This window comes from Embiotoca jacksoni, unplaced genomic scaffold, assembly GCF_022577435.1.
Source record: "Embiotoca jacksoni isolate LCO1_2020_lvr unplaced genomic scaffold, fEmbJac1.0.p SCAF_8, whole genome shotgun sequence".
In the NCBI taxonomy this organism is placed as follows: Eukaryota; Metazoa; Chordata; class Actinopteri; family Embiotocidae; genus Embiotoca; species Embiotoca jacksoni.
The window spans coordinates 11,449,649-11,476,079 of NW_027185436.1; the positions used below are offsets into that span (position 1 = coordinate 11,449,649).

General features: G+C 39.6%; 1 protein-coding gene across 1 annotated transcript in view; it reads right to left on the reverse strand.

Annotated features, from left to right (window-relative positions):
* stpg2 (sperm-tail PG-rich repeat containing 2) overlaps nt 1-26,431 on the reverse strand; it is a 58,686-nt gene that overhangs the window by 11,847 nt on the left and 20,408 nt on the right. Inside the window, exons 9-11 of the mRNA XM_069178323.1 lie at nt 24,533-24,696; nt 24,035-24,127; nt 986-1,151 (exon numbers count right to left, since the gene is read on the reverse strand). Coding sequence (XP_069034424.1) covers nt 986-1,151; nt 24,035-24,127; nt 24,533-24,696 — 423 coding nt within the window. The remainder of the gene's footprint in view (nt 1-985; nt 1,152-24,034; nt 24,128-24,532; nt 24,697-26,431) is intronic.

A 26,431-nucleotide genomic window follows, 5' to 3' on the forward strand; every position in this document is an offset into this window, starting at 1 on the left:
TCTATAAACCCTTTATATTTAAAACTCTAACTGAAAACCCAAAATTTTCAGCAATTATGGAAACAACTTTTACAATCGATTTTGAAATGGTTTGATGGACCCCTCGGCTTTGGATCAGATTCATTGCATTTAGAGTTATGATAAGACAAATACAGAGGAGGAATTCATCACCAGCCCAACACGGTTTTACCGTAAGAAAGCAGTAGGTGCTCGGCTGGCCCAACGACTAAACGCAATCAACTTATGATTACACAAACAAAGGGTGACATTCAAAGTTACAAACAAACATGAGCCAACGAAAAAAATTGTAACTGCACAATAAAAACACCTTGAGCAATTGCTAATGTCACAGAGCATTATGAGTGGCACAGTCTTTAATTTATGTACGTGTGCTTCAACAACAATGAATAGTTAAATGCTCTTACTATCATCAGAAATGTGATCTCAGCAGACCCAGCTTGATGGGGAATATAATGTTCCCTAATGTTCCACATACTGTAGGGCTGTTCATAAATGCAAATTCAATAATGGACAAAATAGATTGTATGTGTGTGTCTACGCGTGCATGTGTGTCCATCTGTTTGTGTCTGCATATTTGCTGCTTCAGTGTGTGTGTGTGTTCTTGTACAAAGAAGAAACACTTCTGCAAACAGTCCAAATCTATTTATATGCAAATTGGATTTTGGTTAAACGGTTTGGGGTGCCTCATGGGTTGAGTCCCTTGGTGAAATGGGGCTAGTCATAAATTATCCAAGTAAGTCATGAATCTATCAATTTTGAAGCAACATTTTTCAATGGGAGTGTAACTGAGGTAAATATTAGGTTAGAGGCCCACAGAGATGGAGCTAATTGGACTGCATGAGGGTGAAAGGGGGGAGTTGTACAGTTTCAAAATGTTCAAAAACACTGAGAAGAAAAAAGGGACAAACGGACGCACAGACAGACAGATCACTCTTTATGTAATGTTGTTCAGTGTGTACATCACCTGGCACGCTGGGGTCATATCGTAGGAAGATATTTTCTCGCAGTGCAGCAGAGAGGAAGCAGCTCTGTCGTTTCTTAGCTCCTTCACCTCGGGGTTCTTGGTAAGAGTGGCCATTAACCTTCTCAAGTGTCTGAGTCACATTGTAACTGTTGGGTGGAGGAGAATCCTACAGGGAGGGGAGAGGAGAGGAGAGGAGAGGAGAGGAGAGGAGAAGAGAAGAGAAGAGAAGAGAAGAGAAGAGAAGAGAAGAGAAGAGAAGAGAAGAGAAGAGAAGAGAAGAGAAGAGAAGAGAAGAGAAGAGAAGAGGAGAGGAAACGACGAGAGGAGAGTTTTAGTTTCCATGCATATGTACATGACAAAAGTAGTCTTCAACCATGCTAGCAGCTCTGTAAAGTGATACCAAGGCATAGCGCAGTATTTGATTGAAAACCAAGTAATATTAAAAGTGTTTTGGTACAACATGAGAAGTCAGGGAATCACCAGAGATCACCAGACGCACTTCACACATCATATATATGGGAAACAACTGAATGATGGTGAAGGAAAACAAAATGTAACATGTAACACACAATTACACACCCAAAATGTGGCCTTTCCCCTTATTATGTAACACAACTGACAGGTTCACAGTATAACAGAGAGATGCTCATAACAAATGACCCATTCACCCATCTGTTATCAGAACACTGTCAAACGGTTAGACGTGTCACAATATCACTCATGTACAGACATTCTTGCATGAATATCAGCTAATATTGCAAGGACATACAGTAAATGTTATATTATCTCCATGCAAATGCAGACAGTGACAGACACACACACACACACACACACACACACACACACACACATATATATGATGGCTTGCAGTTGTTATTATACTGCTTCTCCACAAAATGAAGAGCAATGACAGACACATGGGTGATTTCCAACATATCATAGGTAATTTCAGATATATAGCCATAACAATCTTGTTCTTTAATGAATTGCTAATAATTAAGAGCTAAGTCGTGGAGGCACCCTTGCTAATATGAACAGGTAATGGATCCCAGTTGTAGAAATTTAGATCTGAAATGGGAAACGGTTGAATCATGTCACCTAGTTAGAAAGTTGCTCTACCACTGCTGCAGAGGAATCTCAGTTACTGGGGATTTGTCTTTTCATTTTTTTTTTTTTTTTTTTTTAATAATTGATGTCTAAGGCTGAATATAGCTGCACAATCCATTTATCCTAAACATAGCAGAGCTGTCATTTACCTCAAACTGTCATTTCCCGACTGCTGTTTTCACCGTCCCCTCCTAGATAGCCGTCCATCTTTAATCATTGCTAACCCAGGCCATTTAGCTTTTCATTATAGACACAGCAGGAGGATAAGGAGGCAAGCACAGCAGGTGCACGACAATACAACCTCACAAATTCACAGAGATAGTCAATTTACAGGCTCACACAGAAACTGATTCTGTGTGATGCTGAAAGCATCTGAGGCATTTCTGAGAAGAACCCGAATGATAGTGAGGAGATCTTTATCCCCTGTTACTGTTTCCTATAGTTCAACCTGGTGTATGTCTTATGGTGGATACAAGTCACACCTGTAGGCACACACACCTGTGGACACACACACGCACAAGTACACGAAGACACACGCACCTGCCGAGGAGCCCTATGGTTCGTAATTATACCTGAATATGAAAAAACCCACTGCTCGCAGTGGTAGTCATCAACTATTGACAGCACTCAGGTTAACTTTAATTACACACTCTCGACATTTGGACAGCTTAATACTTACCTTCCTCCCTGTACATTCACACACACAAACACACACACACGTATACACACGCACGCAGACACACACACACACACACACACACACACACACACACACACACACACACAACTTTTCTGTCACATTGCCCTTGACTGAAAAATATCTCAGCGCATATAGACTGTAGATGCCAGATACACATTTGTGGCAGGCAGTCAGCCAGTGACAAAGAATAACTGAAATTAAATATTGATGTGATGCTAGCACCAAGACAGGTCACAAATTTTGACTTTATATTTTTGATGCATGCAAAAAGTTATGTATAAAATTAAAGTCATAGTTCCAGCTCATCAAGACCATGTAGAACTGGAAATAGAGCATGAGAAAAATCATTAAAACAAGTCTTGGTATAATACTGAATAAACTAAGAGGTAAATACTAAATTTAATGGGATGCACTGCAGCAGAAATGCATCGATTGCCTGTATACAGTATGTCCTGAATTTGATACTGCAAAGGCACAGGGCAAATTAATGTTATGAATGAGTTGAGCCCAGCTAAAAATCCATGTCAAGCAACTAGTCAAAACAGATACAGAAACAGAAATTCTTTACCCATCAAAGATTTACAAACGTAACTGAAAAAAAATATTTGCATCTGAAGTTGGTTCAAGCTGGATCTGACATTCTTGATAAACTTTTAAAAAGAAATTATAAAAACCACAAATTCAGTTTCCAAACTAATATGTTAACGATGTAACTGTATAACTATAAAATGTGTTCACATTCTCCCCTTGAATAATGGCCAGAAATGTGTTTTTGCGGAACATCATGATGTCACAATAAAGTTGACCCATGACCTTATGAATGTAAAATGCCATATCTTCTAAATTTCACTGCCGTGTTGGAGTTTTCCCCGGAGAACGAGAGGGTCACCTGCGGCCGTGTGTCTTGGACACTCGGGTGAAGAAAGGAGCAGAGCTGTCAACTGATCACCAGCTGGTGATGAGTTGGATCAGTTGGCGTTGGAGTGGGCTGGAAAGACCTGGCAAACCCAAACATGTAGTGAGGGTGAACTCGGATCGTCTGGCAGAGGCCCCTGTCCTCCAGAAGAACTTCTCACACACCCCGTGGGAGGTTGGGCACCATGTTCAAAGCCTCCGTTGTGGACACGGCCACGAGGAGCTGTGGTCGTAAGGTCATCGGTGCCTGTCGTGATGGCAACCCGAGAACTCTGTGGTGGACACAGGGGATGAGGGAAGCTGTCAAGCTAAAGAAGGAGGCCTTTCGGGTCTGGCTGGCTCAGGCGACTCCTGAAGCAGCTGAGAGGTACCGGGAGGCCAGAAGGGCTGCGGCTGCAAAACTCAGGTGTGGGAGGAGTTCGGGGAAGCCATGGAGAAGGACTTTCGGTTGGCCTCAGGGAACGTCTGCCGGAAACCAGTGGATTGCTCCCTCCGGGTGGGGACGGGGTGTCTGCCCCCAATGAAGGAGTTGAAGTATCTCTCGGTCTTGTTCACGAGTGAGGGTGGGACGGAGCGGGAGCTCGACAGGCAAATTGGGGCAGGCACTGCACCGGATTGTTTTGGTGAAGAGGGAGCTGAGTTGAAAGGCGACGGTTTTAATTTATCGGTCGGTCTACGTTTTCACCCTCACCTATGGTCATGAGCTCTGGGTAGTGACCGAAAGAACAAGATTGCGGTTACAAGCAGCTGAAATGAGTTTCCTCTGCAGGCTGGCCAGGCTCAGCCTTAGAGATCGGGTAAGGAGCTCGGTTATCAGGAGGGAGCTCGGAGTAGAGCCGCTAGTCCTTTGCGTTGAAAGGAGTCAGCTGAGGTGTCTCGGGCATCTGATCAGGATGCCTCCTGGGCGCCTCCCACTGGAGGTTTTCCGGGCACGCCCAACTGGCAGGAGACCTCTGGGCGGACCCGGAACACGCTGGAGGGATTATATATCCCAGCCAGCTTGGGAACGCCTCAGGATCGAGAATGCTCGATCTGCTGCCGCCGCGACCCGAGAAAAGGGATGGATGGATCACTTCTTCATTTTATTCTGTTAAACATTTGTGTGAAATTTTGTCATAATTAGCCTATGAATTTTTGAGTTATGGTCATCCAGTCGCCACGGTGGAGGCATAAAAATCTCATCTAAACAATACAGCTGAACAATCCTTCTGTTTGTCATTGTAGTGGCGTTCTCTGTGCAACCCAAACTGTTCAAAGTACACAATTCTGGATCACTTGCAATGAACAAGGAGGAAGAATTTCCAACAGTGTAAAAAGTATCCTATATTTCTTGGCTATTGGAAAGTGCCAGCTGCATAACTGGTGATTACACAATATTCTAGTCATTCTATCCAAAATTCAGCTATTTCTTGTCCTGAAAATACATTATGATAACTGATTCTTTTCTGTCTATTTCTACCTGCACAGTGATGTAACTAGAATGTTTCTACAAGGATCAGCAGCATATTATATTGTAGCATTTATCAAGGTAAAAGATACTAAATGAAAGAACATTCTCCGTTACATGGCCAGCCTCAAAAGAATAAAAAAAAAAAAAAATGCTCACACAAATTGTGATGTTTCTTTATCTTCTTACAATATAGCATTTCCTCCACATCATTCTCTCCCACTAATGACTCAAGTACACCTGACAGAGGCAATACTAACGATATGGTGGTATGTGCAGTGACAACTTTGACTAATGGCCAGCCACAACACATGAGGTGTGTGCAAGTGTGTGCGCTAGCATTACATCTCATTCTTCATCCTCTCATTACTCTTAAAATCTTTCATTCTTCCTTGCAGGGCAAAATGCTATTTTCAGACTCTGAAATTCCATATTTCACATCTTTGTACTAGAAATATATATTTTGACTGTGTATGTGTGCTAATGAGTGTGTGTGTGTGTGTGTGTGTGTGTGTGTGTGTGTGTGTGTGTGTGACACATCCAAAACACCGATTACATATCCACATATTCATTAAATTAATCACTACTTCTGTGCTCTGACAGGCTGAGCTCTGATTCATGTGGCATTTTCATCTTCCCCAGTTAAAAATAGATTTGGTAGTTTACAATGAGTATTTGGTTTGGCTTATGGAAGCTAAAGCTTTGAAAGGTTGATGCCACCCTGAGGCTTATTTATGAATCTTTTCGGAACTAACTACATAAAACTGAAGTCAAACTTTCCACTGTGAAAAGGTAGATGTGCTGGTAGTTTGTGTTTTAAAAGCTGCAAATCCTTAAACTGGCTATTGCACTTTATCCTCAGTCTGCATCCTGTGCGGAGAATGAACAGGCTGGATTTCCCTGTTTGGAGTTTAACAAATAATAATGGTTACTTAGGATAAAAGAAACTTATTTGAAGGCAAGAGGAGCAGCATTTCAAGAAAGTCTGTACAAATACTGAACAATGAGCACATTCCTGAATTCATGGTTAGTTTAGTGTACCATGCAGCTGAACTTAAACATGAAGTAATATCGGTCAGTATTTCTCTCTTTTGCAGTTTATAACTTCAGTTTTTTTGTTTTTTTAAACTTGTATAAGTTCAGCGTGTTTTAAAAGTTCTATAAGTTGTTTCCTCATGTTCAATAACACTGGTTGACAAAGACTTTCTCCCATGTAACAAAAAAGGTTATTTACGTACTTTTTCACACTGTATCTAAACATGTTAAAGGGTTTTTTGGTTCACCCATAGCATTTAGTTTTATTATACTCACTCGGACATGGAAAAGGGGGTACCGATGAATGTTGATCCCCTTTATGTTGGCAAGCTATTGCTGGATACAACAGAGGGATATTCCTGAGGCCAAATATTGGTGAAAATCATTTACTTTTTTCAAGTAAGTTTGTACATATTTTAAGTGTAACAACACCCTTATTTTTGATGAAGTAATGTAAACTCTGCGACTTAAAAACCATGCCTGATAGAAAAATTCTAAAAATATTTAAATTGAGCATAAACAATACTAAAAGGTTTGCCTATATCAGTTTGTGGGACAAAAACAAGTAAAATTGTGTTGCCCGGTGTTATCCTGTCCTCAGCTCAAATCCAAGTCTTCAATCATTTGCCATCTTTTGTACTAAACCAAACAGGAAGTATTCAAAAGGAATTCCTGCAAAGGTAAATGTTGGGATGCATATGCAACAATGAGTAATATGATGGGAAATCAAAATGTTCAGAGGCTGCTACTGCTGTGTGTGAATGGGAAATGGCACCATGATGTGCACGGGGTAGAGGGAAGCTATAACCTTATGACGTCGCTTGATCAACATCAGCACCTGAATTACACACATCTTTGTGGCCATTAGTCCGGGCACATCTGCGACTTCCCTGTATACCTGAAACTTTAGCAGAGAGTGCTAATGAAATTTTGTGTCAAATTTTTTGGGGAACAGAAAGAAGTGGCTGGAAGCCAAATCTGGTGAGTAGGAATGGTGGGGAGCAATGACTGTGTAGTTGCATGCGAGAAACGTATGCGTTTTTAATGCACATTGCCATGTCGGAGAACCCAAGTACCATTGCGCAAGAGTTCAGGTCGTCTGCACAGAATATTTTCTGTTAGACACCTCCAAACCGCACAGTTGAACTTGGTGTTGACAGTCTGACCCTGGGGAGAAGAATTCACAGTCACGAATGTCAAAGAAAACCTACCTGGTTGCGTTCCTGACTTGATGTGCCTTCTTTGTTCTTGCACATTGAAATTTTGCCCCTTTTGAACTCGATTGCCATTCAAAACACTTCCTGAGTTAGACACAACATTTTATGTGCGCTCTCTGCTCACGCAACACTGGTCACAAAAACGTGTAACTCGGGTCCAGATGTTGCTCAAGAAACAGAACTCTGAATACCTACTCATGAAGTCTACAACTTCCAACTGCTCTTTGCACATTACTGTGCTGTACTCAGTTCAGACAACATCACAACAGGAGCAGTCTTTGATTTGTTTGATTGTCCCTCATAAATTTTTTTGCGCCTTTTTCTTTCCTAAAAAATAAGCATTTTGGTCAATTTTACAGGAAAGGTACAGACAATGTGTTTACAATGAGTAAAAAACATCCAGAATGTGGGTCAGAATTGGGAGGTCATGTGTAAGATTTCAGCTTTCCGAAGGCACAATATAATCATAATTATATCTGTGGAGACAGACAGCATGGTTTATAATTCATATCAGCTTAATTATCTTGTAGAAGCTTTAAGGCACATGGCCTTTAGAGCAGTCCTGACTGTCTACATACAGAAATGCTTCTAGCAGATACAGAATTTCTGTAACAAGCATGACATTGAAAAAACTTTGCTGGGGCACCACTTTTTGTTTTACTGTTTAATTGTATGTACATGTGTTGTTTTATATTGTGTAACAAAATAGAGTCATAATATTAAAATACAAAGTGAACACACCATTTGTTTGCTTGTTTTCCTCCCAAAATCGACTATCTCTGCCATTGTGTCATATGCACAGCTGGTGTCTCATCACAGAGCCTGATAACCATCTGTCTGATTTTAGTAGTGGAGGTATGGCTGGTGTCGTAAGGCTTTAATGAGGTTTTAGACAGGTCTTCAATGTAGATGGAATGACAGAGGGAAACCATATGGGTCCCATTCGCTTCCTGTTCACACTTTATAGACAGCAGTTAGTCTAACAACTTGCTGACAGCTACAGTTTTCTGCTGTTCTGTGGTCCTGTATATCTTGCTTTCTCTTTTATATATATTTTATCTGTGCCTCTCCTGGCTTATTTGCTGTATATTTGTCCTTCTCTCTCTTGCTCCCTTTCTTTTTTCTCCAGCCATCATTTTTTTTTTCTTTTTTTGCTTCCTACTGCTTTACCATTTTCTCATTCTTTGTTTACTCCACTTGTCTTCCAGTAGTCAAAAACGGCATCCTCCTTCACATGTTTCCTTTTCTTCATGTCTATCATATCAACTCCTACCCTTGCAGACTTCCTCACTCTAAGTGCTCATCTGTCTCCTCTGACAGATTCATTTCTCTCACTTCACAACATCTCATGTGACATTTACATCTACACAAACATAGCTAATCGGATTCTGAACGCCAGTGTGGAAGGATTCCATTTAAACTCAGATGGACCACAGTGAGGCTAAGAGCAGTCCATTCTCAAACCAAGGCTCGGCCATCTCCTTCTGACTGACTTGTGTAAGCTTTCTGTGGAGCATGGCAGGTTTAGAGTCCTCAATAAACACTGACATCAACACCTGGGACCTTCCTGATCTGCGATATATCCAGCAGTGGTCCAGAAGGCCTGGTTGAATAAACACCAAGCCCAGGCCTTACACCTTCTTGGGCTTTGCTCTCCCTGTCGTCCCCCTGGCCGCCTGCCCAGCTGACTGTCTGCTTGGCTCCTAAAATCATCACCTGCTCCTAAACAGCTGTCCGTAGCCAAACACACACAAAACACACAGCTGCTGCATAAAACGAGTACATGGCCACATCTGCACGCAAATACACTATACACACAGCTGCTGGCCACAGCTGGTGCCCACGCTTTGGACAGAGAAATATACATGTAGGCATGCACATACACACAATGGACACAGCTGCTTACCAAATGTGTCTGCTTCATCAACATGAGGAGAGAAGCGAAGAGAATGAAAGGCAGAAACAGAGAGAGACTGATTAACTGAATGACGCAGCACAAAGTCACGAGAAAAGAGACAAAAGAGTCAGAAACGGACAGACCAAAAGATGAAGGATTTAAGGTGAAGGATTTAAGGGGGGGGGGGGGAGAAAACTGTAAAGATAAAAAAAATAAAAATAAAAAAATGAGGCTGAGAAAACTGCCAGTAGAAGTAAAACAGCCCTCAAAGACAGGATCAATTTAAAGTACCAGGCCGGGTCACATCTCAATTCTCCTAATTCAATCCAGATGCAGAAAATAAGTTTTTAATTGGTTTAAATACTGATCTCTATTCTGGGCGGTGTCACAGGTCTACAGGTATCTGCTGACGATTCCATTATTCTCAGATAAATAAATACAAATGTGATCCAATCTCTCACACGAGACTTCCAAAAGCAGGTCGATACAAATGAGATTTGACAGACAGAGCGTCATTCCAACAGTAGTCAGAAAAGGTGCTTCTAAAAGGCTTCATTTATCTAAATTGTGGTATTTTACATTGAGCTCTGTAAAAGCTGCTATCTGACAATATTTCTTAATCTGACTGTGCTACTGATTTAAAACACAAGAAATAAACAGGCGACACATGAAAGGAGACATTATCTCTTGTGTATATGCGCCAGCTTTTTCCAAGACAGAGCTAATAGAAAGAGATCAGTTAAGCCTTCTCAATGCAGTGAACACAGTTTGCATTGACCCAAATGTGGACTTTCATTCTATCTGATGCTTTGGCAAGATCTTCCTCTGAAAGAAGATGGAAGTTTGATCATTGCTCAAATGAAACACAATATGTTTTAAGCAACATTTTCTTCTTAAGCTCAGAAAAGCTGGTCTGACAAAAAAACCTCAAACTCAAATCAAGCTCCATAAAATGCTACAAAGCAGACCTCAAGTTGAGAAATATTGGTCAATCACTACATGCGTAGGTTTTCCTGGCATCCCTTGTCCTACATACAATCAATTTATGGTCTTTCCCCAAGCTTAACCAAGTAGTTATTTCAACCATAACCAAAATACGCCCCAATCTTAGCCAAGTCTTTTTTTGTCTAAACATAAAGATGTTCTGTGGAGTCTTCTTTTATACAAGGAAAGGCTGTTTACATTTAGAGTTTCTAACCAATATGTGTGGGTTTGGGGATTAAAAACTGTGTTGAGTGCATTTACTTTGGTAAACTTTTGCAAACACACATTTTTAAAACATTTTAAATCATGCACTGTTTACATCCATGTTTGATTGATTGCCTTTCAAGGTGCAACGCTATGTTTCTTGGCATGTTATCACCAACAACTTGTTTTTTCAGCAGGAACGTGTAGTGTTTTCACTGTGTGCTTGCACACGATACAAACAAAATAGTCTTACTTACTAACCAGACTGTAGCAGTGATCGAAAAAAAAACCTGCCAACTGACAAATGAAGTACAAATGTGTCATTTAGAAAGGCATATTTTCTGTTGTTATTTACATGCAGGTATTAAGGCCCGATGGTTTCTCTTTGAAATATTTGCTACTATTTTGGCCTGAAAATTTTAAACAAGCATGAACCCTTGGTACCAGTGCACGATAGATGCGCGACGAATGGTATCAAATGACGAGGCCGCACACAGGTAGTGAGGAGGTATGGCATCTACAAAGGCTCACTCTCGAGTTTGATGAATGTGCGAGCTGTTTGTTCAAATTCATTTGTAAAATGTCTTTTATTTGGAGTCAGTTTTTCAGTTGACTTGTTTTATAACAGCAAGACAGCAGCGTGGTGACAATAACCAAAACCTCAGAGCAAGAGATGAAGACAAGAATTGCTCTAACCATATGTGATCTTTTCCTTCAAACAATAACTTAGAGAGCATCCCCACATCATAAAATCTGAAAGTGCTCTAGAGGCAAGTTCTCCATCTGTGCCTTATCACACATTTTAAGACTGTTTTGCTCCGTCTTTTCTGTCCGTCTTCCCTCTGATGCTTTCCTCTTATTGGGCCTCATTCACTAACAGTGCATAGATACAAATCTATGCTTTAACCGTGCGTAAGAACACGGGACGCACAAATCTGGGTTTCATCAATATTTTCTTTCCTGAAATTGTTCGTACTCGGCGAACAAATTTAGGATGACATTAGACAATGCGTACGAACAAATGATGACTGCCTGAGAAAATGTAAACATACACCTTTTAACACATCAAAACAAACGGCATTCATTAAAAAAGGATTTAGTAAAGGACAATCTTGAAAACCGTTAATGTACTAATGCATTGACTAAATGTATTAAATAGGCTAGCCATTAAATTGACGCCATTTAATCCTGTTTCCTTCGTTTATTTTGGGTCTGTGATGCGTTTTTTTCAGTCAACTTGAATATCGAACCATTTTTTTAACCCTATGACCCTAGGCTATTTTATTTAGGGTAATTTCACTAGCTTCACTTTTAAGCTCATATACTGGTCATTGTTGGGGTTAACCATTCACCATACGCTCCTGTGATATTTGCTAATACCTCTGTCGTAGTATCGGCCCATAAATACGTTGTTACCATTATTTTGTTCATATAAAGTGGGATGTAATTTCAGACAGTGCAGAGGTCAGCTGTGATTTCAAAACTGGACTAACTGAAAACACTTTGTGTACAGAGGAACGCTGGGTTTAATCAGAAAGGGTACATTCTGCTGTTTATTTAGATATCCAGTACGTTGTGAAGCGATCGGGAGTTTGGGAATTATTCAATTAAAAGTAGCTGGGTGGAGATGGATGTAGCGCGTCATGCAGCGTAACGACGACGCAACTTCGATTATCTCCGCAACGCTTCGTTACACAGACGAGGCACCAACACTGTGCAGCTTTCCGGGGACATCCGCTTTGTCTGTGTGATGAATATTGGCTGTGATATTGCGGCCATCGGGTTCGCAGGGTTACCCTGTGCCACGGTGCGCACTTCAGGGGACACAGCAGCCTCAGTAACAGCAGCCTACGCATCATCTTTTTTTAACCATAATTACTCCGGAGGAAACACTTTTGAAAAGTCTACCTTTTCTAACTTGCACCGCAAACACTATTGTTTCAATTTCCGCAGCTGTGAAACTGTTCTTTTTCATTTTTGGTTCCATCTCTGTCAACTTCTCTTCACTTCAGCGCTTTCTTCATGAAGCTGCAGACAAACGTCTGTCCTTATATGGAGAAACGGGGGCGTGTTAGTATGCTAATCGCAGAGCGCTGACACGCGCCTGTCAATTTAGAATTATTCTGATTCACTAACATACGCAAGGTGGTGAGAACAAAATTGGCCGGAACGCACGTGTCATTAATCCCACGGTGATTTTGCGTGCGCACTCACTTTGTGCCAAAGTAAGAACATTTCTACTCACATATTAGTGAATGAGGGCCATTGTCTCCATGGTCTCCACTTTCACTTCATCTTTTACTTTACCACCACCCTCCTCCTCCTCAAATCTCTGAACATCACGACAGATTGGAAACAATGTACTGGAACTATTGAATATTATATTTGCATTAGTTATGAATAACTTAATATGAATATGTTCCACTCAAGGGAAATTAAGCTCACCACACCTTAACTAGAGGACAGGTGAGGTCAGAATTGAGCATCAGACCATTAAGCATGTGGTAGACTAAAAATTCAGTAAAAGATGAATACACAAACCATGAATTACATTTATTCACCATTAACCTATACTGGCATTTCACAATAACATATTGTGGGGAACATATTGCATATCTGAGTCAGCTGCTAAACAGCACCGCTTTGTACTGTGACCCTGTGCAGACTTTTGATTTTCTACTTATCGGATTTTCTACTTATTGGAATTTCTACGGCACCATCAACAGTCAGAATTTAGTATTCCAACAGACAAAATGCCACCAATTCAAATAAAAATACTTGATTTGTTCATGCCCTGTGGGACAACAGAAAGAAGTGTTCCATGATTCGACATCCCAAATGGCAGGATGACACCATTTGTCAGGCCCTTCCCAAACTGTTCAAAAACAAACCTGTTCCATGAAATGACTTCACATCTTGGTCAGTTTAAAGGAAAGAATGTGGTTGGGGTCAAATTTATACTTCAGTAAGAATAGGTGACCTCTGTCATCATGGTTTTGCTCATAACCAGTGGTAATAATAATTAAGATGAAGCAATATTGACAGAACAGGAACAGTAGTCTCCTGTGTCGACCAATTTTATCTCTGAGGACTTTGTGGCTCCATAACAACATCACACTACTTCCTCCTTTACTTCTGATGGAAAAGAGAAATGACTTTGCCCAGAAGCCTTTATCACTTTAACATAAACACACATTGTTTTTGGACATTAGCTGAAACAACTGATGACTCACAGCCTTTTGCTCTAGCTCTGTTAACTAGCTCGGACCATTTATGTGATCTGAGCATCAAACTTCACTTATATCCAGTAAACTGTTTGAATGACAGACTTTTTTTTTTTTTTTTTTTTAATCAATCCGAGACATCTTTAAATGGACGGCAATTTAACATCAATTCAATTGAAAAAGTAAAGCAAGAAAATGACAATAAAAGCCCGGACAGAGGCTCTTTAAGAGGCCAGACAAAAGCCTAAAATAGTCCCTAAATAATAAATGTACAAGTGAAACTGAGACATACAGTAGATCAGACTAAACCACTGGACCTGCAGTTTTTACTTCAGACCGTTATATTTACTGTAAAGGGTAAATCTATTCTGAGACTCCAGCTGGAGACACATGGCGCAGAATACGCAAAGGAAGGTAATTGAATCATTTAAATATATTGGATTTTATTTATGTCATTTTTGACTGAAAACCATATTCTCTTGTCATCAGTTTTCATCCAGTGGCCTTAATGTCTAAAAACTAGACACACGAAGGGAAAGATCTGGATTAAGAGAGTTTTAACATTGCACGGTGTCTACTAAGACCTGCCACGAGTCAGCCAGCACTTGGTGGCTCAAGTGTTTAACATTAAGTGTGTTTTGTTAGACTTCCTCCTCCCTTTGCTTCACAGGTGTGAAGGAGGAAAGCAGGCAATTTCTTGGCAGGCTTATGATAATATTGATGGTGTCAGTGTAAGTGAATTGACTAATTGAGTTTTGTCCTTTAAGCTCATAACCAATAGTAACTCAGTAACCTCGATCATACCGGGTGGAACCATTAGTGATCCTGATTTACTGTGCGCGAGCAGAAAATATTTCAACTGGAGACAAAATGTCACACAAACCAAGACGAATGATTAGACAGGCGGGAAGGAACGAGGGAAGAGAGAAATCCAAAGAACTGGGGTTCCTGGTGAAATCAGTCAGAGGCTGAGCTAAACAAAAACACACAGGCACACTCCCACAAACAGTCTCTGCATGTGTTGCTAGCCAGCTTACAGCTAACATACACACTCCTGCGCAGCCATGTGCAGCAACGATGAACACACGCCTTTAGGCCATGTTAAGACATCAGAACTGCGTGAGAACATGTATCCCACTCATAGTTTTCAATGACGCACTGCTCTGTCAACAACAAAAAATAAACGCTGTCAACTAGCATCTTTATCCAGCTATCGGTCAAATTCAAAGAAGAGCATATACTTGCCAGAACAAATTGCCACAGTTTGCCTCATAATCACAGAGATGGAGGATTGAACAATTGTTTCCGTGATAACTCTTTAGAGCTGTAAAATAGTTTATAATTGTATTATAAAGAGCTGTGCAGTTGCGGCTTCTGATAAGCCTTCAAACTCATGAATCTATTATTCAAATCAGCCTTCCTCCCACACCAGTGAAGCCCTTTGTGTGTGTGTTGTTTTTTTTTTTTTTAAATCAGCGCTGTTTTCAGTCTGAATGAACAGTTAGTAGATAAGGAGCTGTGTAGCTTTTAGCTTTTAAATGCTGGAATTCAATTTGGCTTAAAGATTATCCGAAACAACTGAGTTAAACTAATCAAAATACAGTTGTGCTGGGGCTTTATGTTCGGACACAACTGGTGAGGCAGAAGGAGATCGGTAGGTAGGCACGCAGTTACAGACTGGCAAACTAAAACACAAATCAATATCATTGCTTGTCATTTCCTTTTTAATTTTGTTTATAGCTACAAGCAGATGAAGGAGAGTGGGCAGGGTGCAGGAGAAACAAAAGAAAAAGGGAATAAAAATCTCTCTTAATAAGAAATACTCAATACAACTACTGAATATGACAGCAACACCCGTATGTTCCCTCTGACCTCCTCTTGAAATCATTCATTTCTATCCATTAAATTTATGAATTGCTCAGGAGATATGCAGCAGAGCATGATGGGAGTGTTATTGTCTGAAGCCTCGGGGTGAAAGTGTCACTATAAGCACTTCTTCTTTCTTCTCATTCAATCACTTAATTGTGCTTATATGTAACTGGTGTGTGTGTGTGTGTGTGTGTGTGTGTGTGTGTGTGTGTGTGTGTGTGTGTGTGTGTGTGTGTGTGTGTGTGTGTGTGTGTGTGTGTGTGTGTGTGGCACCACATTATATGTGTATGCATTCATAACCACTCGCAAATGGTCCCATGCATATATTTATACTGTATGTACATTCTAGGTAATATTGAGTTAACATGTATGTATTTGTGTGTGCATTCTGGTTGAGTCACCATCTTTGTGAGTGTAGAATAGTTTGCGTGTGCGTGTGTGACTGTGCTTGAATTCTCACAGGGACTCACATCATCATCATTACCCCGACAGCTGACAGTAAAATCCATATCAAATCTATAAGTCCATTTTCCTGTTTTCGTTCCTTTCTTTCATCACCCGACTCCCTTGTCTCCCATAAATAGAGGCTGCACCGTGACATGCCATTAGCTGTCCACGGATATATTATAAAAATGCAATGAAACACAGAGACAAAAAGTCAATAAGTGACAAACCCTGGGCTGCTGCATATTTTGCCACTCCACATACTTTGAGAATATCGCGCACATGGCATTGCCTTCAATGTTACTGTCACACTCTTTGTCTGACTCCTATGGCTTTTATTTATTTATTATCTTTCTGTAATGTCTCACTTATTTCACATCTTCTGTCTTTCCAGCTGTTTTCATTTCTTTGTCTCCATCATCAGCCATTATTTCTCTGTGTCCCTCTCTCCTTGGTTCCTCCATCTATCTGTCAATCTCACCCCCTTCATTCTCAGTATGATTTCACCTCCTGGGTTTTTTTTGCCTTTCAGTTCATTCTGCAGAGCAGGGGGGTAATGTTGCTCTTCAGTTGGATAAATGTATGTTTAGCAAATGCCCTAATTATATCAACCAGAGCTAATAGGATAGATAATTACACATTATGCACAGGGGATCTTTTTCTCATTCTCTGTGTTTCCTTCATTCCCTCCTGCTGCTTCTTTTTTATTCAGTTTCATCTCTCCTTTAATTCTCTGACTCTCTCAAGGCCGTTATATGTAGTGTCTTTTTTTCTGAGAGAAGTATGTTGTTTTTGCACAAGTCATCGACATAAATTTGTTTTTTCTTGACCTTGTCAGCGCTCCACAATTATGTCTGTCTGTGTCGCTGGACCAGAAATGTAATACAGTAGCTGTTGTATACGAGTTTTATATTGTACATGACCAGAAACAGGTACGACAGAAAACACAGTCTCCACATAGCTCCCACTGAACAGACATCTTTGAGGAGGTGCACATCATGCTTGGACCCTGTTTGATTTGGTTTGGAGAAAACTCACATATTTAGGTTCAGCGACAATTAACAGATGCATAATTCAGCCTTCACAGTTTCTAACAAAACTAATTTTACCAGTAAATTACCATAATCCCAGCAAATGGGATTTATTATCTCTCGATCCTTGTAACAACTGCAAAATTATAATGGCTGAGTAAGTGCACAACAGCTGCAGTCAGTTACCTTAACAGCCAACAGCTAAAGTTGCCAAGTGGAGGATGGAAATATCCCCTAAGTGCCTTCTTTTTCTATTTGTTTTCATTATTATTATTTCACAATGTTGATATATTATGAATCCTGCTTACAATCAATACCAGTGGTACATGTAATAAAAACCGTGTTTTAATATTGTCTGTCTGATTCCATCAAGCCAGTTACACCGAAACATGAGAATTATGAAGTGTTCTTTATTGTCAGTGCAAGAGATATTAGTGCAGATAAACTGAAATTGGTTTGACTGGCAGAGACATTATTGCTCAGTTACAGTTTCAAAACACTCGCATCAAGCCGACAGGCATGCTCGACCAAGAAATTTATATCGTGAAAAATCTGGCTTTTTTGTAGAAATTAGACTGAAAATTTGTTTTATTTGCTGATGTTATTGAGGGTTGTGAGACTTTAAATTGGGTTAAGACAAGTTTTACTTACTAAACTTTTCTGAAAATCTTTGTATTTTGATCACTATCATTTTAACAATAAAATCGCTATCAGAACAAGTAAGGAGAAAGTTTGAAGCTTATTGGATTGAGAAACGAAGGAAACTATTAAGGCAACCCTGAATGAGTACATTACCTCATTAATTTGCATTTGGCTACTCATATGGTTTGGTTTGGTTTGGTTTGGTTTGGTTATACCTCTGTGTATTGGAACTGTGCTGATTGTATAGCTCTTCAGTGCTGTCAGGTTAAAGCGTTGTCTACTGTCATTGTTACAATTTTGCGTTCTTTCAGAATTAACTTTTTGGGCAAAGCATGTAAACGTATAAACATTCTTTCAAAGTCATATATTAAATGATTCTGGACAAACATGGATGTGAAATGGAACTTGATTAGTTGGCTGAGGCATAAATCCGCAAGGCGGTAGTTCAGTTTTTTGTTTTGTTTTGTTGTTGTTTTTTTGCGATGCTGACACACTGAGATGCAAGCCACAAGTTTAACAAAAAAGTCCAACTCCAAACATCATAACTTCAGCAGCGGCGCATTCGTCAGCCACAAGTTCTCTCCATTTTACTGTTGCCCACTTAAGCAGCACAGCTCCAGTCATGTTAAAAGGCTGCAACAATATATTCATTGATAGACTGGTTAGAAAACAGAACAGAGAATTAATCAACAAATGTTTTGATGACTGAATTATCACAAACATTTGAAAGTTGCCGCCTGTCAAAAGTAAGGATTTGATCCTTTTCTTTCACTGTGCTAAAGTGAACATCGTGTGGCTTTGGACTGTTGGTTGATGAAACAACACATCTTAAGATGCCACCTTGGGTTGTGCAAAATTATAACAGGAATTTTATAACATTGTCTGATACTTTAGAGACAAAACCAATTATTAATGATTATTACAGAAAATAATTGATAGATTAATCAAAAATCAATGTATTTTTACAGAGAACTGCAACTCCGCTTCTTTGATGGATTTCTTACTTCACGGTGAGTCTTAGGCAACGGTTGAACATTATATTTTTCATCTGTGGATTGGGTGGAATTTTATTTATTTTTAATTCCTGGATAATCTTGTGTACAAAATGATTCAAGATTAACTGACAGTCATTTTATTTTGTTGCTGTATTTCATTGGAACTGCATTTTCATTTAAATGCACTGCCTACAATCCACTGGCAGTGCAATTGAAATTGCACCCCTTATTAAAATAATTGCTGACACTATTATTGAGCCATTAACCTTGCCATTGACAACCCCTCACTCTCTCTCAGTATAACAGTGAGCATCCAACAGGACCTCTAGCAATCTCAACATCATTTGCAACAGTAAGAAATCGACAAAAATCACGTAAGGCAGAGACGTATTTGGAAAAAAACTGACAGACAAAATGCCCTGTCAAACATCTCTCCTGTCGCTTCAAGGGACAAGGCAATACTTCACAGATTAATAGAAGAGGGAAGAGAGGAATTCCACAGCCTAAGGTTGAAATTTAGGTGCAAATTAAATTCCACCCTTATACTCTCCCAGCACTGCCTGAGGGTATCCCACGACCTCTGCAACCGAAAGGTCAATATCAGGAAGGGTTGGCCAAGAGGAAGTGGAATCGGAGGCAAAACAAAATCGGGATCAAAGCAAAAAAGGGGAGAAATACATGTAGAAAGTCAAGAGCAAAACTCGAGGAGGAGGGACTGGGGATCAAGAGAAATAATACAGGAAAAAGACACTGGATTAGAGTGGGAGAGAAAAGTAAACTCTCATCTAAACTATAATCATCTCTCCTTTCATATCTGTCATACCCCAACAAGATGTCTGATTCTTTCTTCTCCCCAGACAGGTAATCAACTCCTATCAGATTCAGACCACTACCTAAAGGACAGAGCTTCAAATATTTGAACTAGCTGGGGAGTGTTTGATTTACACAAACAGAAATTTAAGCATCCTTGGAGGGCACAAAACAAGGTAAGACACCGCAAGATAAACTTAAATAAACCACAGAACGCCTGTTATTCAGTGTATATTTAACCCCAATTTGGCAATCAAATCTTGATGTAGTGGATTTGGGAAGAGACCAATTTGAAATTCATAACATCTACAGAACAAATGATCATGAACTGCATATGAAAAAGCTCGACTTTGCCACAAAGCAAAATAAACACAAGATCTAGAAAATAAAAAGCAGAGCAGCTAATAGCAAAGACAGTGTAAAAAAAAAAAAAAATACATTAAATATCTTTTGGAAGTCAGATAACAGGTCTCCCCAGTGGGTTTAATGCACTGTACCAAAACAACTATCGTTTCAACTGGCATGGTACATCTTTTACATTTGATTTCAAAAGACATGCAGTGTGAATAATTTCTCAAACAAAATGTTTAACTTGACTGTTAGACGGAGCTTTTAAGTCAAAGTACAGAGAACATAAACTCCCATACATAAAACAGATAATAAAGATGTACTTTTGCCTTTATTCTTTTTTTTCTTTGTAGTCTTAATCCCTTCTCGTGGATCATGATTGTTTCCTGATTAGACTCTTTTAATATCCATCCCAGTGGGGAGCCGTTACCACGGATACAGCCTAGGCTGTAGCGCAGCATGTGGCTAACTGTTACAGCTAAGATGGTCCCGGGTGATTTTTCATTAACTGGTCATAAAGGAGGCTCTTTGAGCCATTGCACAAGGCCTCAGATCTTCTCCACAGAGCACTGAAAGGGACTACGCAGAAACCAAAAGTCGATGCAAGTCAGGGAGGAAAATATGGAGGTAATATTGTGTCTCTAAAAACGAGTCAAATAAGCAATTGGGAATTTTGCTGTATTTCTTCATATTCCCCATTGTTTTCTCCCAATTTGGAAAGTCCAAGACTAGACTCCGTCTACAGCAGTCTCTGTCACTGTTTATCCTGCTGTTTTCTTGCGGTGGGCTGCTGTCAGGTGCTACGTCCATAACATGTGGTGCCACCAGCCATCTTTTTCTTTTACCTCAAATCGCAACAATTTCCTACCTGCAAACACGACGAATTATGTTTGCGAGAACACACAACCAAGCTGGAGTATGTGCTACTGGGAATTGAACCAACTTAAAGCCATTATTAAATATTTAATCATCCCATGTGTCCAGCATTTAATGAAAGTCCTCCGCTGATAATTTGAACTTGCAGACCTCCAATATCCAGATCTACTAGCACAGTGTTAGCGCATGGCAACATCAAAACACCGACATTATGCAGACTCTATGTAGTATGGCTGTCAAGTTTTCTATTGTCTGCAGTAGATTTAGAAAACCAATGATTCCAAGTGAGCCACGTCATCCATCAGCACAATTTACTGCAGCTTGACAGGAAACTACAGTGAGCTGTTGTCATGAAAAATGGCAAACACTGCAGACAGATATATGAGGTAGAGACTATTAAAGAGGCGATCAGCACCACAAAGCTAAATGGATCACTTTCAGTTTTCTAATTAGTCTCATCACACTACTTAGTTCATTCATGATGTGCAATAGAATGTGACAAATCCACATTATCTGAATCCATAAAACAGCAGGGTGGAACATAGAAATAAGTTAGTGTCATTTGCCCAGAGGAAGCTGACCACGATTTCTGATCTCACTACACAAAAAGACCAGAGAATTTCCAAATAGGGTTTGCTGATATTAGTATGCTCAGTTATGCAGATTCATCGAATGATATTTTCAGGTGTAGCACGTGTCGATTTCTCAGGGTGCGCTGCTCATACAGTGTTCCGGTAGTTCTTAATCATGCCCCTCTGTACCAGGAGTCCTGCTGGTTTTATGTCCTACCAGGTAGTTAATTGCATTCACTTGGGGTCCAAGGTGTAAATCACTCCCTGAGTAGACAGCAAGAATGAAAACCAGCAGGGTATGTGTCTCGACATTGTGGACTGAAAACCACTGGGCCTGGTTGAGACTTAATCAGTGAAACACCCATGTTCACAAGTGTGCTTCAAAAAAAAAAAAAGGACTGTAAAATAATTTTCCATAAAGAAAAATATAATTGTTGTATATTTGTAAAAGTTAAACATTATCTCATTATATCGAATAAGGGATGGAGAAAACCATTCCTGCAGATTTCTGTTAGATTTCTCTTTGAGAAAGCTAATGCTTGTCTGTTTACATGAGAAATCAGCTTTTAATCTGTTTTGTACACAAGTGCAGGACCAGAACTTCAAACATTAGAAAAACCATGTTGGCAAAGCGAGTCCCACTTAAATGGAAAATGTTACTAAGTAGCATCTCGACGCCAAAATGAGTTCTTCTCCGTTTCTGTAAATTTTAACTATTGAAAAGTTCAGACACTTTCCCACTGTGAAGAAAAGCATGGTGAGGTCTGTCACCTCGCTATGCCATCATATAGATTCAAAACACACATACATACACACACACACACATACGGTACTGTGACAAAGTTATGTCAGCGCATGTAAATGCATTCTCCAGTTACGTAGTTCTTAAGTGTAAGTAAACACTGCTGAGAGAAAACACCTGCCGTGAAATCACAACAAGTTAGTTAGTTATACCATCAGAGTTTAACTGAGTGAGAGACAAAATAAGAAAAGTAAACTAAACCAATTGACTCTAATCTATGCACCTACAATGCTGTGCTCTCTGATGAGTGCCACATTACCCTTTAAACTCCATCTTTGCGTGGGTGGCAGAGTTTGCAGCGTTAAGTTCAGTTGTGGAGACCTTTGCCTCAAGATTTGGATAACACTTCTAACCTTTGGCGTTAATCAGAGTAAACACCAGCTGGTACCCAGAAGGGTGCTTGAAAAAACAAATATTGTATTTTTGAATATTAAAATGAAATGGCACACACTTTTTCAGTCAATTCACATAATTTTCTTCTGGAACAGTTTTTCAGTAGTCGAGTTTGTCAAATTAAATCACTAACCCTCCCATCCAACTGCCTCTCAGTGTTTCTCCATTATCCCATTATATATACACAAGTAAACACCATTCTGTGTCATACAGGGAAAAGAAATACAGCCTTCGCAATCTAAACATTGCCACGTTGCCACTTGTTGATGTTATGTATTTGTTGTATACATAAAGCTGAAGTGTTTTAATGTAGAATTTCAAAGATGTAAGTTTTAGCAATAACAAAAGGTTTGTATTCCTCTGGGCTGGCAACAACCATACGTGAAAGTATTACGTTTTACAGGGTGTCCCATCCGTCTGTACGATCCTGAGCTACTGCATTCGCAAGAATTGGACAAAATGAAGTTACAGTGACCTTGACCTTTGACCCCAGATATCAAATCACTTCATCCTTGAGACCAATTGGGCATTTGTGCCAAAGTTGAAGAAATGTACTCAAGCTGTTCCTGAAATAATGTGTTCATGAGAATGGGATGGATAGATGTGGTGGATGGGACGTTACAGTGACGCTGACCTTTGACCACCAAAACGTAATCAGTTCCTTCTTGCGCTTGTGCCAAATCCAGATTAATTTCCTCTGCAGAGAAGAGTTTTCCTACCACTTAATATTGAAACAATTCCATAACGATAAACTGTTTCTTCACTTTACTTTAGATTTTTTTTAAATGTTGATATTCAAGTCACAGCTTCAAAGTAAGCCTGAAGGAGTCAGTGGACTTTTAAATGACACAATTCACTGAAACCTCTTTCTGGGGGTTAGATAAATTAGTCTCTGTGAGGCACTCTTGTGTGACATTGCTTTAAGATGCCCACAGAGATACTTATTTTTTTACCTAAATAAATAAAATCACTTCTTGATGGAATATCTCCATAAAATAAAGCAGATTCACAGCAATAACATTAAAGTGTTCAAATGTATGTAAAATTATAAGAATAAAAGTCAAAGCGTGGTGTCCTTTGGTTTTAGTATTGGGTCACACTGAAAACAGTTTGATCATGATAGAAAAATAATCATTTTAAAATAGACTTCACTATACTTAGAAGTGGAAAGAGTCATCCATGTAAATAAATATTTGGTTTATAATAATGTCAGGAAAGTGGACGAAAGAGAAATGAGGAAGATCACAGGAGAAGGTGCATGGGAGAGGAACAAGAAACTAATTGTCACAGATGTGACCTGTTTTCTTCAGCATCTATGAGCATTAGGAGGAAGAGGAAAAGAAGCAGTCAAAGAAAATTAACTACTGCGGTGGCCCATTTATGAAAGTAAAAACTTGGCATGCCCTTGTGTTTAACTTCATCTCAGACTCTTCTGTTAAGTAGCTTTGAGCAGATTTGCAACCTGGATGTCAAAAAGTCAGACAAAGGCAACTGTGGGAGAAACTGTTCAATAAATAGAGAGCGTAGAGGAACTTACTTTTGCCAGCAGTGATAATGCCAGACGTTCAGTGGCTGATTTGAAAACAGCTGTGTGTTGCTTTTTGTAGCTCTCCTCTGACTTGTTTTCTGTCTGGACACAAAACATACAACATACACACACGACAATAAGGCTATGCAAAGCTTGATGTTTTAGCCCAATTACGATCAGTACATATATAGTTAAATGCAATAACTGCATTTTAGGCAACAAAATTAAAGAGAAGTTGCTTTCAAATGTTTTTCCTGAAATGCTTTTTTTAATTTGTTGTTGTCTTCAAACTGATGCGTTGTTTTTATGTTGCAGAATGAATACTGGACTGGCCTCACACCTCCCTGACGGTATCGTGTGATGGATGATGGATTGCTAAAAACCTTTGCACAGTACTGTATCTCTAAAGAAAGAAAGAAAGAAAGAAAGAAAGAAAGAAAGAAAGAAAGAAAGAAAGAAAGAGAGAAAGAAAAGAAAATGAAATACTATACTGACACATTTTCCTACCTCATACTGTCCTGGACTTGGGGCCTCTATTGATTCCTTGTTGTGAAAAACAAAGCTGCGCTGAGCACTGGAGCCAAAGCCTCCCTTCCTGGTTTGCTCCAAAAATGCCTTTTTAAAACTCTCACCGGCTAAACCATGCTCAAACACATTGTAGGAACCTGGACCTGGACAGAGTACAGAAAGGGATTGTCATCGTATGTTTATCAAGAAAAAAAAAAAAAGGGTTTAAGACAACAACATCACAGAATATTGGTACCTGTGAAACACTTTCTAAAGTCAATGAAGACTATTTAAGTTTGTGCACTTGGGGACAGTGGGACTTTGGTTTGTTTGGGATATTCGGCGTGTATTGTTTGTGTGTTGGGGTTGGCCTTTGTTTGTTACGGCCATCCGTCTTTGTTTGATAATTGCCGTCCGTGTGGGATGTGTCCTAATTAGTCTTTTTATATATATTGCATCACAACCAACCTGTGTCACTTTATAAAACTGTATATTTTTGTTTAAATTTATAGGCAAGTAAAGGTAGGGATATTCCGTTTAGATCTTGAGTTTTTTTTTGTTGTTGTTGTTAATTAGGAGGTCAGCAGGCTGTAACCATACAGCAAATCAGGTCAACCCGTTCCCTTGAAATAAGCGTGTAGCATTCTCCTTTATTATTAGGTAAGGTGAATTGTTACAAAGTGTTTGATGGGGGTCACACAGAGCTTCCAGTGACTCAACCGACAGTCTCGTTAACTCAACAGGTAAAAGATTTGACTTCACCAAGGTTGCTATTAATGGTTCAGATTCCACCTTGGCCTGTTGATGGTGATTCAACTTTTAGTGAAGTTGAAACATTTGGAGAAATTGGAAAAGTTTTGCATCCACTACACATTACAGGAAGATATTTAATATAACTGCAGACCCCCTTGAAAACACGTATATCTACTATCCAAAGAATGTCTGCGGCAATTTTGATCGCATCTGAATTAATATTTGTGGACGGTGGAGAAAGTAATTTTTTCAGGAGTTTTTGGATGTGATAAAGCCTCCAAAAACGCAGTTGTTTACGGAGAATAATAATAACGCGGAATAATAATTCTTTGAAGAACAATAAGGCTTTCGCACCATCGGTGCTGGGCCCTAAATATGTCTGCAAGTGTGAATGGCTGCTTTAGGAAAAAAAAAAAAAAAAGAATGATTTTGCACATCTAACAATACCGTTGCTCTGTGTGCTACCACTTAAGAACGAGCAATTTAGATCCAAGTAACTAAAAAAAAACTGTTCCATCTGCCAACACATTTTTTCCTAATTTTATTTGAAAAAAAAAATTCAAAACACAAGTAAACAAAAAAATACAACAGTTTTCAAATCAACACAAATGAGAAACATTTGTGTTTTTCTGGTAAAAAGACATAAGATTACAACAGCAAAAGTTAACATTTGCTGAGCAGTGGCAACAGCGGCCACAGAGGCCAAATTCTAATTACAGAATTCTGTTGCATTAAATTCTACTTAACGGCTTTGTGTCCGCGAGGGGATAAGCGCAGGGCCACCTACAGAATCTGAGGCTACAAGAAAGAAATTAGATACCGTAAATTGTACGGACGTTGAAAGATCTGTTCCCGTCAAAGCCAAGACAAAGGAAAAGATATGCTCCTTACATGCTAGGCATTGTCCACAAGGGTACCACAAGGGTACCAGGGTAACTACGCAGACCGTGTCAGCAGCGAAGCTTCAGTGTATGACGCCGCATTTCTGCAGTATCTGACTGCTGAGATCCTGGAGCAAGCTGGATGCTGCCCGCCGCAACAAAAAGACAAGGATCATTCCTTGTCACCTGCAGCGGGCCGTCCACATTAATGAAGAGCTCAGCAAGCTGCTGCAAGCGAAAAGTGCACCTTTTTTTTTTCTTGAGT